The sequence below is a fragment of the Equus przewalskii genome, chromosome 9 (genome assembly GCF_037783145.1).
Source record: "Equus przewalskii isolate Varuska chromosome 9, EquPr2, whole genome shotgun sequence".
Lineage (NCBI taxonomy): Eukaryota > Metazoa > Chordata > Mammalia > Perissodactyla > Equidae > Equus > Equus przewalskii.
This window is the reverse complement of record NC_091839.1, coordinates 12,905,984-12,926,020: the sequence shown is the minus strand read 5'-3', so window position 1 is coordinate 12,926,020 and position 20,037 is coordinate 12,905,984. Positions and strand designations below refer to the sequence as shown.

Here is a 20,037-nt window from a genome sequence, read left to right as displayed (position 1 = left end):
AGAGTTGGCGCTGGGCCAGGGAGGGTGGTCACATGAAGGAGGATTTGGGAATGTTTAGGGAAGGGCTTTCTGAGCTCAACACTTTGGGCTGTAGGGGAGTGAACACCCCTCCCCCCGCCCCCGCCCCCTGTCACTGGGGTGAAGGCAGAGAACTAAATCGAAGATAGCCTGGGATTGCCCAAGCCAAGTGCTGCAGCCCTACTGCCCTCCCGTGGTGCTCTCAGAACCTGCTCCCCCCTACTCTCATGCCCCTGTGATTTCCCAAACCTCCTGATCACCCTGTCTCTGGTTTCTAGGGCAGCCACTGTGAGCAGTGTCTCCCACTGTTCGTGGGTTCAGCTGTGGGTGGTGGGACCTGCCGGCCCTGCCATGCCTTCTGTCGTGGCAACAGCCACGTCTGTGTCTCCAGGAAGGAGCTCGAAATGGCCAGGAGGGAGCCAGAGAAGTACTCGCTGGATCCAGAGGAGGTAAAAGAGGCTAGGGTCCCAAGTTCCTGGACCTGGGGGAGGAGAGGCCGGGGGTCTGAATTCCTGGGTCTGAGGGAGGAGGGAGCTGTTCATGCCTTTTCGTGATCACTCTGTCCTTCCTTGACCAGATTGAAAACTGGGTGACAGAGGGTCCTAGTGAAGACGAGGCAGTGTGTGTGAGCTGCCAGAATAATAGCTATGGGGACAAGTGTGAGAGCTGCCTCCACGGCTACTTCCTCCTGGACGGGAAGTGCACCAAGTAAGTGGAAGGGGGGCCTGGGACCCTTGCCCTGCTCACTAGGAATCACTCCTCTCCCCAGTCAGACTCCCCTCCCCACTCGTCTGCCCTCAGTCAGGAGAGGATGAAATCCCCAGGGAGCCCCCAGGCTGGGGCAGAGGTTGGGGGCAATCAGCTAGACTCAGGTGGGAGACCCCTTGCCTCAGAGGCCAATGCTGAAACACAGGCTACAGAGCAGCCCCGATGGAGACTAGTGGGCAAGAAGAGAGAGCCGCTGGAGGAGAGGCCTCAAGACAGCCTCCCCATTCTGTCCCCTTCCTTCTGAATGGTCAGTCCAACCTGGGGACTAATCCTGATTCTGCCACTTAATGACTCTGTGGCCTTGAGCACATGGCTTGACCTCTGTGAGTGTCAGTTTCCTCTTCTGGCCTGTTGCACAGATTGGAGCTCACAGAGGCAGCACCCAGCCTGGGCCCCTGTAAGTCATGGGAGCCCTGTAGCTCTGTCTTCTTCCCCTTCCTCAGATGCCAGTGTAATGGCCATGCGGATACATGTAACGAGCAGGACGGGACGGGCTGCCCATGTCAGAACAACACGGAGACAGGCACGTGCCAGGGCAGCTCCCCCAGTGACCGCCGAGACTGCTACAAATACCAGGTGCGGCGGAAGAAGCAAGTTATGGGCCAAGGGCTCCACACCCCTGAGAGGTCAGAGCTGGGATGAGGTAGCCTGACCCAGGCAGGACCGACAACATGGTTCTGATATCTGTGGTCATGGGATCAACGTCAGCTTTATAGACTATCCTTGAGCTCCAGTCAGTTTCAAGCCCTGGGTAGTGATGCTGGGGACCCAGAAATGAGCCTGTTGTGGGGGCTCTCAGGCTGGTGAGGAGACAGATTCCGTTGCAGATAGTCACAACTTAAAGGTTACAAATGTCAGAAAACTCATCTCATAGTAGCTTAAGCAAAAACGCAAATGTATTGGTTCTTAAAACTGGGATCTGGAGTCTACCTTCAGGAATGGCCAGATCCAGGTGCTCATACAAAGCCATCAGGAGTCTCTTTCATTGCATCTTGACTCTGCTTTCCTCTGTGTTGGCTTCAGTCTAGGCAGGTTTTCCCTCAAGTGGCAGCCCCAACCTGATAACCTGGGCCTAACAGAGGATCTCATATTATTACTAATATCCAGATTCAAATTCCCCGTCAGCCTGTTTCCCTTTTCTTCAGCCTAGTTGGTTGCCATGTTGCAGGCTTGCTTCCCACAGAGGTGATATTCCATGCTCCCTCTTTGAAGTACGGCTCCCACCACCTCACCCACCCACCTTTTTCTCTCTAGTTCGAGAGGGAAGAGAAAATTCCTTACTTGCCTAAGTCCCCCCCGCCCATCTACAGAAACATCATTTCTGCCAAGATCAACTCCACCTAGAATGGTGACAGAGCTCACAAGCCTTGCTGACCCCTAACATTTCCATCCTGGACCAGAAATTTTGCTTTCTTGATGCATAATCAGAAGGCCTGTTGGCCTTTGCCAAAACAGACAGCCCCAGAGATTAATTCAGACCCCCACCCTCTCCAGCAGCTCTGTTGGCAGTTCTGAAGCAGCACTTTCTTTAGATTCTCATGATAGCCGTTGTAGCTGTGCTGTAGGCAGTGCCTGCCGCTGCGCTGGTGCTGTGCTGTGGATACAGTGGAGGCAGCACAGATGTGGAAGGCTTGTCAGGGCCACACTGGGGCCTCAGTGAGCTGTGGATGTAGGAGGAAAATGAGGCTCAGAGACATTAAATATCCTGCCCCAGCTCAGACAGCCACTTGGGTTTGGAGCCTGGACTGACCCTGCTCTGATCCCAGAGACTGAGGGGTTTCAGCTGGGCTACGGGAATCAAAAAGCTTTGATCTGGCCACTCATTCATTCAGCACACATTTACTGAACGGCTGCCATGTGGCAGGCACTGTGCAAGGGCAGGAACACAGTAGGAAACCAAACAGATTGAAATGTTCTGTCCCCAAAGAATTTACCTTCTCATGGTGGAGTCAGGCAACAAATGAGTAAGTCAGATGTACAGTGGGTTAGTGAGGACCAGTAAGGAGAATAATTAAGCAGAAAGGAGGGCTAGGAAGTGTTGGGGAGTAGAAATGTAGATATAGTGGCCAAGGAAGCCCTCAGGGAGAGGGTGACACTTGAGTAAAGCAGACATGGAGGGGCAGGGGTGGGTAGAGAGGGTTCCAGGCAGGGGATCCGCCAGTGCAAAGGTCCTGAGGTGGGACATACCAATAGTCCAGAAACAGCAAGGCTGGCAGGCGAGGCTGGCCCACCGTGTGCTATGATTTCAGCAGTCCAGGAGCAAGCTGTGTTTATTACCTATGTACAGAGGAAGAGTCTCAAGTTCAGCATGGTTAAGTCACTCTTCTTCATCTCTGAGCCTCAGAGGTCCAGAGGCCTCGGCATCAGGGTGCTATAGTCACTGGGAGTGACACTGGGGACAACAGTGCTGGAGTGTAGGGTCCTGGTGGTGTCTGTGCAATCTGAGGGAGGTTTGGGGGTCACAAGGAAGCTGCTGGGGCACTGGGGGAACCAGGGGCAGTGGCTACTTATCAATAGGTCCAGAATGTCAGTCGTGTTTGAAGGACGGCTGGGCACTGAGCTCATCCCTGATGGCTGCCTCCACCCCCTACCCCACCCACAGTGTGCCAAGTGCCGGGAGTCATTCCACGGGAGCCCACTGGGTGGCCAGCAGTGCTACCGCCTCATCTCCGTGGAGCAGGAGTGCTGCCTGGACCCCACGTCCCAGACCAACTGCTTCCACGAGCCCAAGCGCCGGGCCCTGGGCCCTGGCCGCACTGTCCTCTTTGGTGTGCAGCCCAAGTTCACCAATGTGGACATCCGCCTGACGCTGGACGTGACCTTTGGTGCCGTGGACCTCTATGTCTCCACCTCCTACGACACCTTCGTAGTCCGTGTGGCCCCTGACACGGGTGTCCACACCGTGCATATCCAGCCTCCTCCACCCCCCCCACCCCCTCCACCGCCTGCTGACAGTGGGCCCCGGGGGACCGGGGATCCAGGAGGACCAGGGCCCGGGACTGTCCCGGGCACCACAGCGGAGCCACGGGTGCGGGAGGTGTGGCCACGGGGCCTGATCACCTATGTGACAGTGACGGAGCCCTCAGCAGTGCTGGTGGTCCGCAGCGTGCGGGACCGGCTGGTCATCACCTACCCGCATGAGCACCATGCTCTCAAGTCCAGCCGCTTCTACCTGCTGCTGCTGGGTGTGGGAGACCCAAATGGGCCCGGCGCCAACGGTTCAGCCGATTCACAGGGCCTGCTCTTCTTCCGGCAGGACCAGGCCCACATCGACCTGTTTGTCTTCTTCTCTGTCTTCTTCTCCTGCTTCTTCCTTTTCCTCTCACTCTGCGTACTCCTCTGGAAGGCCAAGCAGGCCCTGGACCAGCGGCAGGAGCAGCGCCGGCACCTGCAAGAGATGACCAAGATGGCCAGCCGGCCCTTCGCCAAGGTCACCGTCTGCTTCCCTCCCGACCCTGCTGCCCCAGCACCCACCTGGAAGCCAGCCGGGCTCCCACCACCCACCTTCCGCCGCTCCGAGCCCTTCTTGGCACCCTTGTTGCTGACAGGGGCTGGTGGGCCCTGGGGACCCGTGGGAGGGGGCTGCTGCCCACCAGCCATCCCTACCACCACTGCTGGCCTGCGAGCCGGGCCTATCACCCTTGAGCCCACCGAAGATGGCATGGCCGGTGTGGCCACACTGCTGCTCCAGCTACCTGGTGGGCCCCACGCACCCAATGGCGCCTGCCTGGGGTCAGCCCTTGTCACATTGCGGCACAGACTGCATGAGTACTGTGGGGGTGGCGGGGGTGCTGGGGGTAGTGGGCACGGGGCTGGTGCAGGTCGGAAGGGACTATTGAGCCAGGACAACCTGACCAGCATGTCCCTCTGACCCATGGCGGGGTCTCCGGCCACAGCAGCTGAGTCCCCTGACGGGGCTACCCTGGACTTGGGGTCCCTCCACCTGGGGTCCCCTGGACACTGTCCACAGAGACCTCTAGTTTCCTTCCTCCTGTGGTCCCCAGACAGGGCCTTCGTCTGCATTCAGCAATTATTTATTGAATACCTACTGCGTGCCAGGCACTGTTGAAGGCACTGGGCAGAGTAGGAACTGAGACAAGATTCCCTGACCTCGTGGGACTTGGATTCTAGTGAAGGGAGACAATCAGCGCACACGTGCGTGCACACACACAGACATACACGAGTAAGATCATTTCAGGGAGGAAGAAATGCTGTGAGATGTCAACAGGATGTGGCTGTGAGAGACCGTGCTGTCAAGTCAGTCAGTTGGGCCTTCTGAGAAGCTAGACTCAAAGACTGAGCAGGAACTGGCTGTGGGAAGAGCTGTAGGAAGTGGGTTCCAGGCAGAGGGAACTGCAAGGACAAAGGCCCTGAGGTGGGAACCAGCTTCTTTTATTGGAAGCATCAGAAAGCTGGCTAGTGTGACCCAGGGCGAGTGTGAAGAGGAGATGAGGTTGGGGACAGGCAGGCCGGATCACCCGGGGCCTGTGGGCCCCAGATGGGTTTGGGGTTTTATTCTCAGGATGATGGGAAGGTGTTGGACGGTTTTATGAGGGGGAATGACAGGATCTGATGTACTTATTTAAGAGGTCACTCAGCTGTGGTGTGGAGAATGGATTGGAGAGAGTGAGAGAGGCAGCAGGGGGACAAGAGGACAATGGGTCAGGTCAGGGTGGTGGCCATGAGGGAAAGTCAGAGACAAATGCAGGATGTATGTGGAAGGATATAATGATGGCATGGATGTCAGGGTGAGGGAGGGGAGGAATCCATGATGACCTCAACTTTGGCCTGAACTGTGGGTGGATGGTGAGGTTGTTTATTAAGATGGGACTGACTAGGGCTTGTGGGAAAGATCAGGAGTCCAGTTTTAGACCCAGGATGTCCTTTAGACATCTCTTCTGCTAACCAGGTTAGCAGAAACCACTCTGAGTGTTTCGGCAGAAGGAACTGAGCGCAGGGGATTAGCTGTACTGGTGAGGGATGCAGCTGATTAGAGGTAGGACAGTGAAGCAGCCTAGGGGCCAGTGCGAACAGGAGGCTGCTGCAGCCACCCCTAGGCTGGAGGGACAAGGCTCAGGTGCTGTTACCTGATTCCAGGACTAGGGTCACCTGGCTCAGAGGGAGCTCGAGGAGACAAAGGAGATGCTTCCCGAGGCACAGTGTGGCATGGGGGGATACCAAGGTTGGAGATAGAAACGTGGAGTCATCAATGTATAGCTTTCTTCCCAGACAATGCTGCCTTGAAGACTGGGCTGCCCCAGCTACCACCTTGGACTTCTGAGCTCCTCTTCTTGAGGCCCCCCTCCCCCTTCTAGCCATCTTGAACTTGGGATTCTCCTTTCCCAAGACTCTATCCCCTTGCTGCCTTGACCCTGGGGAGCTGGGCCCTCTGTCTTCCCCTCTGCTGGGGGCCTCAGTCTAAAAGGCCATCTGAAAGAGGGGGGAGTAATGGATGCAACAAATAAAGAGTGTGGGAAGGCTTGTGTCCAAGGGCTATCTACATGCCAGAGATGGGGTGTCTTGGCTCTCAGAACCAGCACCCAAGCGCTGAATAAATTGGATAAATGCATTTGTCGTGGTGCCCCCTCCAAGCCACGTGGCCTGGCTCCTTGCTGCCCCTTCTAGGCAGGAGTTGGAGTGATGCCACTACAGAAGCTCTTGTTCCCCAGAAGGGACAAACCTAGGGGATGTGAGGGCAATGAGGCCTTTGATCCTTCCCCAGGGCCCTGTCACAGGGACACCCCAGTTTGTCTCAGGAGGGGAAACAGATTGCCTTAGTCCCAGGCTTGGGTTTAATTCTGGCCCCCGATGTAAGAGAATAGTTCAGGCAGCACAGAGACTGAAATGAGGCCCTAGCACGGTGAGCTCTCTAATTCAAGCAAGCTCTCACTGCCCAAACAGAAAGCATCATGGGAGTCTTTATCTGCCACTCCCCTGGGCAAGCAAGAGCCCTGATGTGAGGAGAGGTGGGAGCGGGAGGTCTCTATCCCCTCTGGCAGCCTTGCTCAGTGTGGGAGTCTTGCTAGGAGTGTCAAACAGTGTACCTCTCTGTACCAGCTGGCCCCTAGGCGTAAGCTGGCGGTTTCGTCTGATGTTTAGCCAAGGACATGGCAATGAGTTGGATTAAGGTGGTGTGTGTGTTCTGTGAATATCATAGTATTTTCAGAATTTATGGCAATTTAAGGGATTTTCAGGGATTATTCTGCCCACACGTTTTGCCTTTAGGAGCTGAGGGTAGTACCTAACCTCCAAGACATGACTGTGAACTTGTGTTTACTGAGTACCATATGCTAGACAGTTTCCCTGGCATATTAATGCTGTGGTTTCATTTGACACTTCAAACCACCGTATGAGGTAGGTACCGTGTAATCCCCATATTGCAGATGAGAAAACAAAAGTTCATAGACATTATTTAGCTGTTAAGTGATAGCTGCCATTTGAACCCAGGCCGTCTGACTCTCAGATCCACGTGCCTGACCAGCATGCTCTTCCACCGCCCTAGGAGGGAACCCTTTACATAGCACAGGTCAACCCAGCTGAGACCTGTCCCAGAGCAGAGTGGGAGCTAAGGACAGGCGTTCAAAATGGCCAGTTTCTGCTGGAGATAAAACAGAATTTCCCTAGTGGGGAGCTAACCAGCATCGGGATGCGCTGCCTGAGAGAGTCTTGGAGCCAGTGGAGAGTTTACCCTGCATGACCACGAAGGAACTAAGGTGGGTCTTCAAGACTCCTCTGTGTTATGCTTGGACCCTTTGGTGAGAGCTCTTCCTAGCCGTCACCCTGTGACTTTGCCTTCCTAAACAGAGCATTTGCACTGTGACTGGACCTCTGGGACGCAGAGCCACTCTCCCTCCAACTCCTGTCACTGCTGTGCAGATGCCCCTGTACAAATGCCCCATAGCACATGTTCCTCCTCCCTCCATGTCAGCCCTTCAGCTGTCACCTCTCTCCAGTTGCCATGCACCTGAGTGCAAGGTTCATGGCAGGAAGAGAGAAAGCCTTGGCATGGGAGGCTTGAGGCCTGGATTCGAGCCCAGGGGTGGCCACTGACGCCCTATGGACTTCAGGAAAGGTGGGGGGGGGGGGGGACATTTTACCAAGGGCCTACAACAATCTGGGCACTGTGCTGGCTGCTTGGCATGAGGCTTTTAATCTTCCCAACATCACTGCTGGGAGCTATAGTTCTGTTCCTCTCTTTTGTGCATTTGGAAGCTAAGTCCCTTGCCTAAGAACTCAGGCCTGATTAATAGGCAAGCGAAGATTCAGACACAACCTGTGTGACTCTCCATTGACCCTCACACATTACCTCTAAAATCACTTCCCTTTTCTAAGCCCATGTCCCGCACCTGTGGTCACTCATATCTCCACCTACAATGGGTCCCACACTGTGCTAGGTGCTGGGGATGCAGCAGTGAAGAAGGTCTCTGCTTTCATGGAGCTGACAAGCCAGTGGAAACCCCAATAGTAGGTAAAGGATGCGGTATGTTGGGAGATGACCAGAAGGACAAGGCAGGGAAGGCGGGGAGAGGGTACTTGCTGTTTAATGTAAAGTGGGAAGGGAAGGCTCTCGCATAGGACAACATGTGAGCTGAATGAAGGAATGAACCATAGGGACATCTGAGGGAAGAGAATTCCAAGTTGAGGGAACAGCCAATGCAAAGGCCCTCATGTGGTTGGAGTGGAGGGAATAAGGAGAAGACAAGGTCACAGAGGGAACAAGAGGCAGATCGTGCAGGTCCTTGGCCATAGTGAGGACTCTGGTGTGTGCTCTGTGTGGGAGGAGCCATGAGAGGGTTCTGAGCACAGGAAGGTTGTGACCTAACTCAGGTGTTCTCTGGGCTCCTCCTCAGGTAAGAGACTAAGGGGCGGGGGGGCTCCTGCGTTCATTTAGGCTGAAGAAGAGCGTGGCTGGAGCAAGGTGGGGCAGTGGAGTGGGGAGAAGTGTGATTGTGGATATATTCCCAAAGTAGAACCAAGAGAATTTGTCCACAGATTGAACATTGAGAGACAAAGTGACTGAGCAACTTGAAGGACGAGGCTTGCTATTTCCTGACATGGGGAAGACTGTGAGAAGAGCAGGTTTGAGGGGGAAATCAAGTGCTGGGTTTTGGACATGTTAAATTTGAGATGCCTATTAGATATTCAGAGTGAAGATGTCATTTGATAGTTGGATACACAGGTCCAGAGAGAAAGAGAGAGAGATGGATAACAGCAAATAATACAAACAATATATTAATATTAGAATAGTTGTAATAGTATACATAAAATAATAATAACAACAACAGTTTGTTGAGTTCACTCTTTGGCCTTTCCATCTCTTGCTCTCACAGTCACCATATGACATATTAGGGATTATCCTCATAGGAGGAAATAGACTCAGAAAGGTTTATTAATTCACAAAGATAACGGAGCTAAGTGGCAAGAGTCAAGATTGGATCCTAGGTCTGTCCAGTTTGGAGACCAGGACCTTTCCTAATCTGCTAGTTGCTGTTGCAGTAAAGAGGGTGGGTTGAACTGGACAATCGTTAAGTATTCCTTTCAGCTCCAGAGAACCTTAAATTGGGCAGTTCTCTGCTCTGGGGACAGAGGACCTCCAAACGTGTTAGAATTGTGTATAGGCCAAGAGTCCACAGGTTTAGAATGAGCAGAGGGGCTCTCCTAAATTTTTCTCTGAACTTGAGTGTCTGGACTCAACCAAGACAGCGTTTCTGGTTTTGCTTATTTTTAGGATCTGGGCAGAGTCTCAGGTAGGCTGCTAAGGCGTGAGTGGTTTTACTTTGTTAGTGAGGACTCCCTGGCTTGGAGAGGGAAGAGACTTGCCAATGTCATACGCAGCAGGAACTCCTCCTTCCACACCTAGGCATCTTCCTTGTGTCCCCTCCTCCCTCACCATACCTCCTTCTCCACCCAGATTCCTTCCATGGGACAAAATGGATGTAGGCGGAGTTGGTTTTCAAGTTTTTATTGCGGGTGTATTTCTGGTGGCGGGATATGGGGGAGGGGCAGGTCCTCCCAGGAGCGGGCAGTGGTGGCCAGGCGTGACAGGTGGAAAAGGAGAAGGGAGAGAACTTTTTTACTCTCGAATCTTCAGTTCCCGCGCCATCTGACAGAGGGCGCAGGGCAAGCAAAAGGTGAGGGCCGCCCAGTCGTGCCCGACAGAGCCCTAGAGGGTGGGAGAGAGAGGTTAGGAGCCCGCCTTGCGTCCCAGGAGGCCACTCCCCAGCCCCTGCTCCCGCGGGTGGCTGGCCCTGTGCGCACCTGGATGTGGTAGCGCTCGCGCATGCCGGTGCGGATGGAGTGCAAGCCTCCGGGCAGGTAGGGCGCGCAGCAGCACTCGCCGAAGTCGTCGGAGATGCGGCAGGCGAGGCACAGAGGGGCGAAGGTGCCGCAAAGACCTAGGGCGGGCGCCGGGATGTCAGGGCGGGGCCTCCTGCCGGTTCCGCCTCGAGGAGGGGCGAGGCTGAGGGTCCGCGGAGCCGAGATGAGGGTGCCCGAGGGAATTGAGTGTTGGAAGAAGTGAAGTAAAGGTGCCAGAGGGAATTAGGGGTCTGAGGAGGGGGTGGTTTAGAGATCGGGAAATAATGTTTGAAGGGGGAGTCGGGGCCACGACGAAGAAAGTTGTAGGTCCAAGCGGGAGGAAGGTTGAGGGTCGGAGGGGAGTTGGAAGCTAGGCGGTGTTGGGCATCCGAGGAAGGGGTGAGGGTTAGAGAGTAGGAATTCAGGGTCCAAGGAAGGGAGGTGGGAGTGGGGTTAGTAGGGCGTCGGAGGGGGTGAGAGGTGACCCCTCCCCTCCTGCTCTCCCCCCGGTCTAGGGGACACTCACAGATGGGCATGTCGTTGCAGCAGTCTGTGAGACCGGTGTGCCAGTCACTGAGCTGGGTCTGGTAGCTGCTGCTGGCACATTGGGGCTGGCTGGTCACTGGGTAGGACATGGCTGCAGAGGTGGAGGACAGGGGTCAGCGGGCTGCCTCGCGGTGCCTCCCGGGCCCAGCACCCATGCTGTCCCTCCCTCTGCCGGGCAGTATGGGCGGGGCCACCAGGCCGCCCACTGAGGGACACCGTTGTGCTTCGCCCTTCCCTTCTGCCACATCTGGGCATCAACACCCCGGTCTGTCCCCGTTGCTGTTGCCTCCTGCACATCTGGGTGAGCTTGGGTGGGGGGCTCCTGTACATCTGGGGAAGGGTGGGCGCCACATCTGGGCGGGGCCGAGACGTGCCGCTGCCTCCTCCACGTCTGGGCCTGGGGTGCTGAGTTCCCGCATTTCGGGGCCTCTGGGGTGCAAGCAGGCGCCATCTGTCTTCGAAGCCAGGGTGCCCAGGGGAGGGAAGAGGCCAGGTTCCAGGGACTGGAAGGGTGGCTGGTCCATCCAGCGATCCCACCTTTGCCTTTCACGTTGTCTCGCATCTCAAACTGCATCTTGCTGGCCCTGAGGAGGTGGCGTTGGGGATGGCAGAGGTGGCAGCGGTGACAGCAGAGAGAGCAGCAGAGTCCAAGGGATGCTGGATACTAGGGGAAGGGAGGGCAAGGGGCACGGACGCTTGGGGCTGGATTCTCAAGGGGAAGGGAACTGGGGAGAAAGAGGCCAAGTCAGCCTGCCAGCCGGGAGAAACTGGAGTAGGGATGTATGGGGTGGGGCGAGAAACTCGCCCATCTCTGTATAGCTGCCCGACAGACCCCAGAGGACCCTCCTCATACCAGATGCACAGCTGGAGAGAGAGACCAAGAGACAGAGAAAGGCAGAGTCAGAGACAAGGGGAGAAAGAGATCAGAGCCAGGTGCCCATAGAGATGCCTGCAGTAATGCTTACAGCTGCCCAGCACTTTGACTTTTCTGCAAGCCCATTTCACAGATGGAACGCTGAGGCTCAGGGAGGTGAAGAGAAATGCCCCAAATCTGAGGGCTTAGGCCAAGGGGAGTAGTAGAGAGGGAGCTGGACCTCAGGACTTCCAAATTCAATCCAGGGCCACTCAGATTGAGAAGGGGGGATAAAGGAGGCATTGAGAAAGACAGGGGTGTCCAGAGAGATAGACCATCAGAGACATGCAAGGAGACAGAGAGATGGGAGTGGAATGGGGTGGGGGAGAACAGAGCAGAAGCACCAACCTCAGAGCAGAAGGCTGCAGACGGATGCTCCTACCTGCAGGACTGCGATGGTGATGATGGAGACAGAGATGTGGGTGACACCGGCACTGAGTTCTCAGTCTCGGCCAGGAGCTACTTATATTGGGCAGGCCATGGGGCCCTGGGTGGAGCTCTGACAGAGCTGCCCAGGGAGCCAAGCCAGTCTTCCCCGAACTGGGACTTCCCCTCCCTCCCTTTCCATCCCCCAACCCCCTACCTCCCCTCCTGCCTCGCTGTCTCACAGGACTGAGGAAATCATGGGGTAGAGGATCCAGGGATGAGACACTGGAGATAGAAAGGGGAGTGGGTAGAGAGAGACAGAGAGATGGGGGGGAGAAGGGAGAGAGAAGGTACAAGGGGCACAGCTGGGTCAAAGCACAGAGACCAAAAGAAGGAGAGAGATGGGATAGGAATGGGGGACAGAGAGACACAAGGGGGGGGGGCCAAGATGGGAGAGAGAGATAAAGAGATGAGAGAGATGCAGAAAGAATGCTGAGCCACAGAGATCTGGGGAGAATTAACAAGAAAGGGAGAGAGAGATTCAGAAAAGAGAGACACAAGGATGGGAAGGGGAGGAGCAGGTAGGTGGAGGCAGGACCACCACAGCCATTTACAGGGAAGGGACAGGGGGAGAGGAGAAAGGCTACTGGTGTGAGAGAGAGTGGATTCCCCTTCCAGGCCTCTCCCAGCATCCTTAGTGAGGTCCCCATTTCCCTGGGAGAGGGAGCATTTTCTTCCCATTCAGGGCCACTGGGCACATGGGGGGGGGCAGTGTGTTTTGGGGGTGACTCATGCTGGAATCAAAGTAAATAAACATACCTCACCCCACCTCCAAATTGGGAAGGGAGAAGGCTGGGAACTGAGAAGCCGTGGTTCCTGAAGGAGGTGGATGTGGCCCAGAACCCCTGGGTCGTAACAGAGCAGAGGACCGAGGACCTGCACTCCTGGGTCTGAGGGAGGAGGGCACTGGGAGCCTGATCTCTGGACCCTAATAGAGGAGGGAAAGGGGGCTCAGATTCCTGGGTCTGAGGGAGGATGAGGCTGGGGGTCCACACTCTTGGGTTAGGCTAGGCTGCATCCCTGAGTAGGGTTGGGGTCCTGGGATTCCAGACTGCTGCGTTCCTGAGGGCTGAAAGAGCTGGGGGCCTGGCTGCCTGAGTCACCAAAGTCTCCCCTCAACAGGCCTGGCGGGGTTGGAGGTGACTCAGTGAGGTAAGCAGCGTTAGAACCGGGTGGGGTTCCCAGCACGGGTGTCACCCCAAAAATGTAGGAGGCACCAGAAAATTGGGGTGTCAGCTGAAGAGAAGGTGGTGTCGTCACCCCACTGGGTATTGGTATGGGGTGATGGCAAGTGGATCACCCTGCTGGCCTGGGATCCCCTCTTTCCCTCCACTCCCTGGGCCAATGCACCAGGACCTGAACCTTGGTCTCCTGGCATCCCCAGATGGCTTGCTGTCCTTGTCCCCCAGTGCTTTATGGGCAGCACTCAGCATCTTGCCTGTGCATGTCCATTACTTGGTCTTGGAGCCTGAATGTCTGGGGAACATCTCTCCCTTTCTGTTCTAGTGTCCCATCTCTGCACAGTGTCTCCCCATCTCTGCATCTTTGTCTCACCAGCTCTGAATCTCTCTCTCTTTTCTCATCTCTGAAAATCTGTTTCCAAATTTCTTTGGTTCTCGCTGTCCCCATTTCTGAGTCTCTCTTCTCCCAAGCTCTGTGTCTCTTGCCCTTATCCTGGGGTCTCTGTCTCCTGTCTTACCATCTCTCTCCATCTCCAGGCTCTGTCCCACGGAGGCAGCCAAAGGGCCCGATCTCCCCAGCTGTCCAGACCATGGGCTGCAGGTGACTCAGGGTCAGTCATCTCTGAGGACCCTGGGGCTCTCAGGATGACATCCTGAGTTGTCCTTGAGTTTCCTGCACTCACTCTGACACAGCCTGGGGGCTCCAATTAGATACAGCAATTCATGTAGATGAGGAAATCAGAACCAGGGAAGCAGTGAGGTGGCCTGCTTGGGGGTGAGGAGGAGGGCAGCAGGCAGGAGGAGGAGAGGCCTGCAGACTGAAGAGTGACCATGGCAGAGTCTTCAGGCATCTGGCCTCCATCCCCCTCAAATAGAGTTGCCAGATAAAATACAGGACACCCAGTTAAATTTAAATTTCAGATAAACAACAAATACTTTTTAAGTATAAGTATGTTCCATCCAATATTTGGGACATCCAGGCCAGGTCTGGGTCCAGTTGCCTAACACGGGTTTCACAAGGCAGGTGGTGCCATCCATGGCCCTGGTAGAACCGGTCAGGCTGAGCGGACAAGTGAGGTGGCCCCACTTCCCATCCTAAGCCTGCTGCTTCCTCAAAGGCCAGTCCAGCAGGGCTGGGAGCACAACAGGATGGACTCGGGGTGCTCTGGGTGTGTCACTAGTCTGGGTTTGGGTGTGTTGTGTCTCTCTGTGTGGTGCGTGCCTCTCTGGCTGCTGTGCGTCTGTGTGGGGATTGTCACAATGTGTCTCTCTTTGAGTGTTCCTCTTCTGGGGTGTGACACATGAGGGGTCTTTTCTGTTTGTATCTATATTGCCCTTCTGTGAGTCTATGTATGCATGGTGCACCTGTGTTGGGTGTGGTCTCAGCTGTTGAGGTTCTGTAATTCTAACTGGATTCAGGTGGGAATTATTGAGTGGCATCGTTGTGTGATGGACTCCAGAGGCAGAACACTGACTTCAAATCCTGATAGCTTCTTATTGGCTGTGAAACCTTGGGCAAGTCACTAAACTTCCCTGGCCCTCAATTTTTCCATCTGCAAAATGAGTTGTTGTGAACAGAGTTGTTGAGAGGATTAAACAAATTAATTCTTGTGAAATGCTTAGAATTGTGCCTGACACGTAGGGAACATTTTTGTGTTTATGGTGATGATGATGATGATCTGTTCTACATGCTGGGGAGATAATAGTGAACAAGACCAAGTCTTTGCTCATGGTCCTAGGATGGATTGGATGAGCAGCCTGTCAGTGGCTTGGCATATGATTGTATAACTAGGGTGTCTGTTTTGCATGTGGAATAGGCTATTTCTGTGTGTGTTGTCAGTGCCGTGACTCTGTGATTGTGTGCTTATGTTTATGTTCATAGGTGATTGTATGTGCTGTGTGTGTGATTCTCTGATTATGTGGGTGCAAATGCAAGATCCTACCAAATGGGTGTTTTAAGAGCACATGTTTGATGTGATCTTGCTTTTCTGACTCTGAGGTGACAGAAGTGTGTCTGTATTGGGGACTGGAGAACCTCTCTCTCAGCTACTCCTTTACATGTCCTACAGGGGACCCTGGGAGGGTGACTCCTTTCAAAATGAGCCTCAGTTTCTCTCTAACAGGGATGGTGGGCCCAGAGGCTTCAGAAGAAACGCAAGGTGAAAGGGATGGTGGGAGGAGATGAATGAGGCCAGGGAGAGGCTGAGAATCATGATGGGGACACAGAGAGAGATGGCAGGCAGGGAAAGAGAAAGAGCTGCACAGAGAGGTGTAGGTGTTTGTCCATCCATCCCATAAGCATTTGTTGAGCCTCTGCTATGTGCCCTGATCTCTGGAGGGCACTGGTCTAGGGGAAAGTAGAGACCCAGAGAGATGGAGACCCTCAAGGAAAGCTGTGGCTGTCCCAGAGTGGCCCAGGCTTCCCCATGGTGGACCTCAGTGACAGTTCTGAGTGATGGAGATGCAGCGATGGAGAGTGACAGAGAGGACCCTACCCCTCCTGGGGCCTCCCTAGGCCTGATCTGTCCAGATCAAAGAGCAAGGACCATGGGGGAAAGGCCCCTCCCAGGCCTGGGGCACCCTTATGAATCATTTTCTTATCTCCTCCTAATAGGATAATGACACATCTGCCCCCCTTAATCACTATTTTTGGCCCCAACCAGGCCCAGCACCCACAGCAGGAAGGATAGGACAAGCCTGATATCTTGTAGTCAGGGGAAGAAATACCCGAGAGTTTCCTTGGTCCTTCCTCCCTCAGGATCCAGGAGTCCCAGGCCCTAGCTCCTGCGCCCCGCCTCCCCCAAGTCCTGGCTCTCAGCCTCTCTCCTTTTTTCGCTTGTCTATCTTTTATTTTGTCTCTAGGCTTGTCTGTGTTTATCTCTTTGTTTATTTCCATCTGTGTTTTGTCTCTCTTGTCGTTTTACATCTATATCTTGATTCTCTCTCACTAGGCATCAATTTTCTCACTTGTAAAATGGAGATTATAATAATAATAATCCAATCTCTTAGAGTTGTTACTAGGAAGACATGAGATAATTATGTAAAATGCTTAGCCACAGTAAACTCCATACAAGAGAGCTCTATTATTATTGTTTTCAATATTTTAATCTCTCCATTGGTATCTCTGTTTTTCTGTCTCCACGTGAGTTTCAAGTCTCCTGCTCTGCGTGCCTTTTGCAGACAGCACCCCGCCCTTGGCTTCCCTTTTAGGGATGAGGAAAGGACATATTGAGGCCACAGCTTCCCTTAAGCCTCTTCTTCAACTCTAGTACAAGCCCCACCACAAGACCCAGAACTCTTGCCTGGGGCCAAGGCTTGGCTCCAATCCCATAAATAGCCATATAAAATCTTAAACCGCAAATCTGTCATCCCTGGGCAGGCCAGTGACTCTTGGGACCCAGGAGTCCCCGTTTCTAGACGCCGACCTTTTAAGTTCCCAGCTCCCTTTTCCCTCAGGATCCAGGAATCCAGACGCTCAGCCTCTTACTTCAGACCCAGAGGTCTCGGCCCCAGTTCCTCCTCCCTCAAGTCCCCAGTCCCTTCTCTCGGGTCCTCCGTCCCCTCCTCCCTCAGGAGCAAGGAGTTTGGAGTCAAGTCCCCATGCTCCATCAGGACAGGCTCAGGCCAGCGAAGAGCCCAGGTACGTGCCGCCAGAAACCCCATTCATGGCCCTTCTGCAGTCGGCCGAGCCCTCAACTACGTCCCCATCCTGTCTTTCCAGAGGCGGGTCTGACACGGGAGGCCTCCGGAATCTAGCTGTGATAAGCTACCCATGACGTCAATCACTATCATCCAGCCAATAGACACGTTCCACCTCCTACCTCCCCGGGCCACACAAGACGCGTTCCCTGGAGGCGGGGCCACGGCCCAAGTCGGACAGCGATAGGCTCTTGAAGACGCCAGTCCTGCCAGCCTGCCAATAGGCCGGGAACCTGCGGAGTAGGAATACAAGCCCGCTCCGCAGAGGCTGGAGCCGGCTTGTGAGGGAACAGGTTCTGAGGATCCGGCCAGGTAAACCCTTTCCAGCATGCCTGGTATTGCGACTTTGGACATAGCTCGGCTGGGAAACAGTGGTACTTGGTGAGGCTCGAGGCGGAGAGGGGAGCTTAGCCGGGGCGACTATCCATTTTGCTTTGTTGGAGAAACTGAGCTCAGGAAGCACAATCTCAGATATTCATCCTTTCCACTCCTCCCACCCTGCACCTAATTCTCGTGGGCTCCTGCTTGTCCTGTTCACCCATCCGTTGAGTCCTTCCTGCCCTCATTAATTCCCTCACTCACTGATTTCCTGGTAGAGCCACTCACTCACACTCGCTCATGCACACCCTCAGCCACCCATTATTTAAATAAATTTCCTGAGGCTTCCGGTGTGGCAGGCCGCGTGCTGGGCGATGGTAGTGACCAAGATGAGTCAGGCCTGGGCCCTGCCCTCAACAAGCCCGGGTCAGATGGGAGGACAGACTGACACATTGATGGGCAGGGATGTGCTGAAGTGGAGGAGTCCAGGAGAGTTTTTTTGGGTTTGGCGTGGTCAGGAAAGGGTTTTTAGGGGAGGGGCCATTGAAGCCGGGTCTTGGAGGAGCAGGAGGTGCCAAGCAAAGGTGGTGAAGAGCGTAGGGGACAGTGTTTCAGCATGAACAAAGACAGGGAGGCATGCAGGAGTATTATTGTGGTGCCCAAGCGGAAGGCGTCCGGCCCCTGTCGCCTGGGTAACTGTAAGGCTGGAAGAGGATGAAAAGGTAAGCAGAGGCCAGGCTGAGGAGCTTGGAGTTTGTCCTGAGGCCCGGGGTGGGGGAGGGGGGGTATTAACGAACCATGGAAGGGTTTAGAGCAGGGGAGGACTGGGTCAGAGCTGGAGCCAGAACTGGAGGAATGAGACTGGGAGCCAGTAGCCCAGAAGGTGACTTGGGCAGGGACCCAAGAAGAAGAGGATGGAACCTGGATTAGGCCACAGGCCGAGGGGATAAGGCAGAGATTCAGGAGGCAGAAAGAACAGAATATGGGGCTTGATGGGCTATGGGGTGGGGGGATGTCCAGGACAAGACCCAGAACTCTGGCCTAGAGGACTTGGGGATGATGGCGTCATCCCTGAGATGGGGACAGGAAAGAGGAACAGTTGGTGGGTAATGACTATTTTGGCAGAAATAAGCAAGGGATCCAATGAGCTGGAACTCGGGCGGAACTGTGACTCGGGCCAGTGGATCTGGACCTTCAGGGAGAGTTCTGGGCTATGGCTCCATCTCCCATCACAGGCCCTGACTCAGAAGTCACTTGTTGGGTCAATGAGGGCCTCTGAGGTAAGGATGCCCCTCTCTCCATCCCCAGGACTGCTTTCTTGTATTTCTGCTCCAATGTCTTTCCCTTCCTTCCCTGGCAACATTAAAACATTTTCTATCATCTCTAAACACACACATAAAAACAACTTGCATCAAGCTCCCTTGAATTCTCTCTCAACCTTTTTATAGCTAAAGGCTTGTGGTACCCATTGGCTCAGTCCTTTACCTTCCACTCCCTCCTCAACCCTCCACGTCTGGCTGCCTACCTCCCATGGCCCTCCAATGGCTCTGGACAAGGTCCCTGAGGACCCACCTGCTCATTGCTGAGGCCTGAGGTGAACAGTCCTTATCTGAGGCAGACCACTCCCTCCCGCCTCACAGTCCCTTTGCTTTGCATCCTCTTCTTTCCTGGTTAGATTCTTCCCTCTCCAGCAGCTCCTTACAACCCTCCAGGACTCACCATTCACTGCCTACTTCTTTACTGGGGACCATGGTCCTCCGGACTCTCTCTGTCCTAGCCTGCTTGTCCCATCTGCCCACTCTTCCTGGACAGGTTCTAGTCCTTCAGCTCCAGCCAGAAGTGAATGCCCAGCCTGCTCTCTTGCCTCCTGCTGCCTTCTGGATGTTCCCTTGGATTGTCTCGAAGACCTTTTGATCTCTCCATGTGCAAAACAGCCCTCAGCACCTCTTACCTGCCTGGTACACAACTGAGCCTCCTCCCATAAAGAGACAGCCTCCCTCTCCATCTGCTCCCCCAGCCAGACCCAAGTGTCATCTTCGTCCCCATGCTCTCCTGTAATCTCCACTCCACCCTCAATAAATCCTATTCATCCAGCCTCAGTTATGGCTCTTGGATCTGCTCCACTCCTACTCCTGCTCCCCACCCTCATGGGCACAGCCTCAGCCCAGGCCTGGTCTTTCCTTGCCCCCAGCTTCCTCCTTTGCCTTTGGGGCTTCAGTCTTGCCCTTTTCAGTCCATCCCCCAATGTCCCAGCAGTCTCTTCACTGCCGTGAGCTGATCCTGTCCCTCCCTTGCTCAAAGCCCTTCTGTGGCTCCCAAAGCCCTCCACTTATAGTCCAAATTGCACTCCAGGCCCTTCAGGATCTGCTCCTGACCACTCGGGGCCCCTCAGTCCATTCTCTACTTTGCACCTCATCTGGCCAGGAGAGGCCTTGATCACTGTCCATTGGCTCTCACAACATTGTTTCTTCTGCCTAGCAAACTTGTGCTCATCTTTTAGGGTCAAGCTTGGATCACCTCCTCTGTGAAGCCCTCCTTGACTACCACAGATGGAGCCCTTGGGGGCTGTTGACAGCCTGTGTCTGGGTGATCTCTCCCTGCCCCTCCCCGAGTCTCTTGAGAGTAGGCCCTGGATAGAAATCATCTCTGCTCAAAACCCAGGACCTACAAAATGGCAAGGCCTCAGAGTCTTGGTTGAGGGACTGAGTCACTGTCACAGCTGGGGCTTCTAGTATCGTGGGTGACCAGTTGTTTCTGGTTTCCTGTTAGCTTTGCTCCAGTTCTATAGGGAGTGTGGGTTTTCTTTCCTGGGTGGGTGCCGGGGATGAGTTTATAAAGCGAGGAGTTGAGAACTGAGAGTCCTCTGGCACT

General features: G+C 54.6%; 3 protein-coding genes across 11 annotated transcripts in view; 2 read left to right on the top strand and 1 right to left on the bottom strand.

Annotated features, from left to right (window-relative positions):
- MEGF8 (multiple EGF like domains 8) overlaps positions 1-6,355 on the top strand; it is a 39,972-nt gene extending 33,617 nt beyond the window's left edge. The window contains exons 38-41 of one of the 2 annotated variants that reach the window (XM_008532027.2): positions 297-467; positions 596-726; positions 1,230-1,362; positions 3,389-6,355. In XM_008532027.2, the coding sequence (XP_008530249.2) occupies positions 297-467; positions 596-726; positions 1,230-1,362; positions 3,389-4,657 (1,704 nt within the window). In that variant the 3' untranslated portion in view covers positions 4,658-6,355. The remainder of the gene's footprint in view (positions 1-296; positions 468-595; positions 727-1,229; positions 1,363-3,388) is intronic. The other variant, XM_070557886.1, reaches the window with a different exon arrangement.
- Positions 6,356-9,732: 3,377 nt separating this feature from the next.
- On the bottom strand, positions 9,733-12,027 carry CNFN (cornifelin). 8 transcript variants are annotated; one of them, XM_070558002.1, is made up of 5 exons: positions 11,925-12,026; positions 11,167-11,354; positions 10,610-10,720; positions 10,045-10,181; positions 9,733-9,949 (listed from the first exon to the last, which is right to left on the bottom strand). In XM_070558002.1, the coding sequence occupies exons 2-5, from the start codon at positions 11,201-11,203 to the stop codon at positions 9,860-9,862; spliced, it is 375 nt and encodes a 124-aa protein (XP_070414103.1). In that variant the 5' UTR covers positions 11,204-11,354; positions 11,925-12,026; the 3' UTR covers positions 9,733-9,859. The 8 variants fall into 8 exon arrangements, with proteins under 8 accessions (XP_070414103.1, XP_070414106.1, XP_070414102.1 ...); XM_070558005.1 differs by having other exon boundaries at positions 11,167-11,293; positions 11,891-11,984; XM_070558001.1 differs by having other exon boundaries at positions 11,167-11,293; positions 11,925-11,981.
- Positions 12,028-17,099: 5,072 nt separating this feature from the next.
- Positions 17,100-20,037, top strand: part of LOC103542475 (cell adhesion molecule CEACAM1-like) — a 432,471-nt gene continuing 429,533 nt past the window's right edge. The window contains exon 1 of the mRNA XM_070557986.1: positions 17,100-17,160. The gene's annotated coding sequence lies outside the window, so the exon portion shown is untranslated. The remainder of the gene's footprint in view (positions 17,161-20,037) is intronic.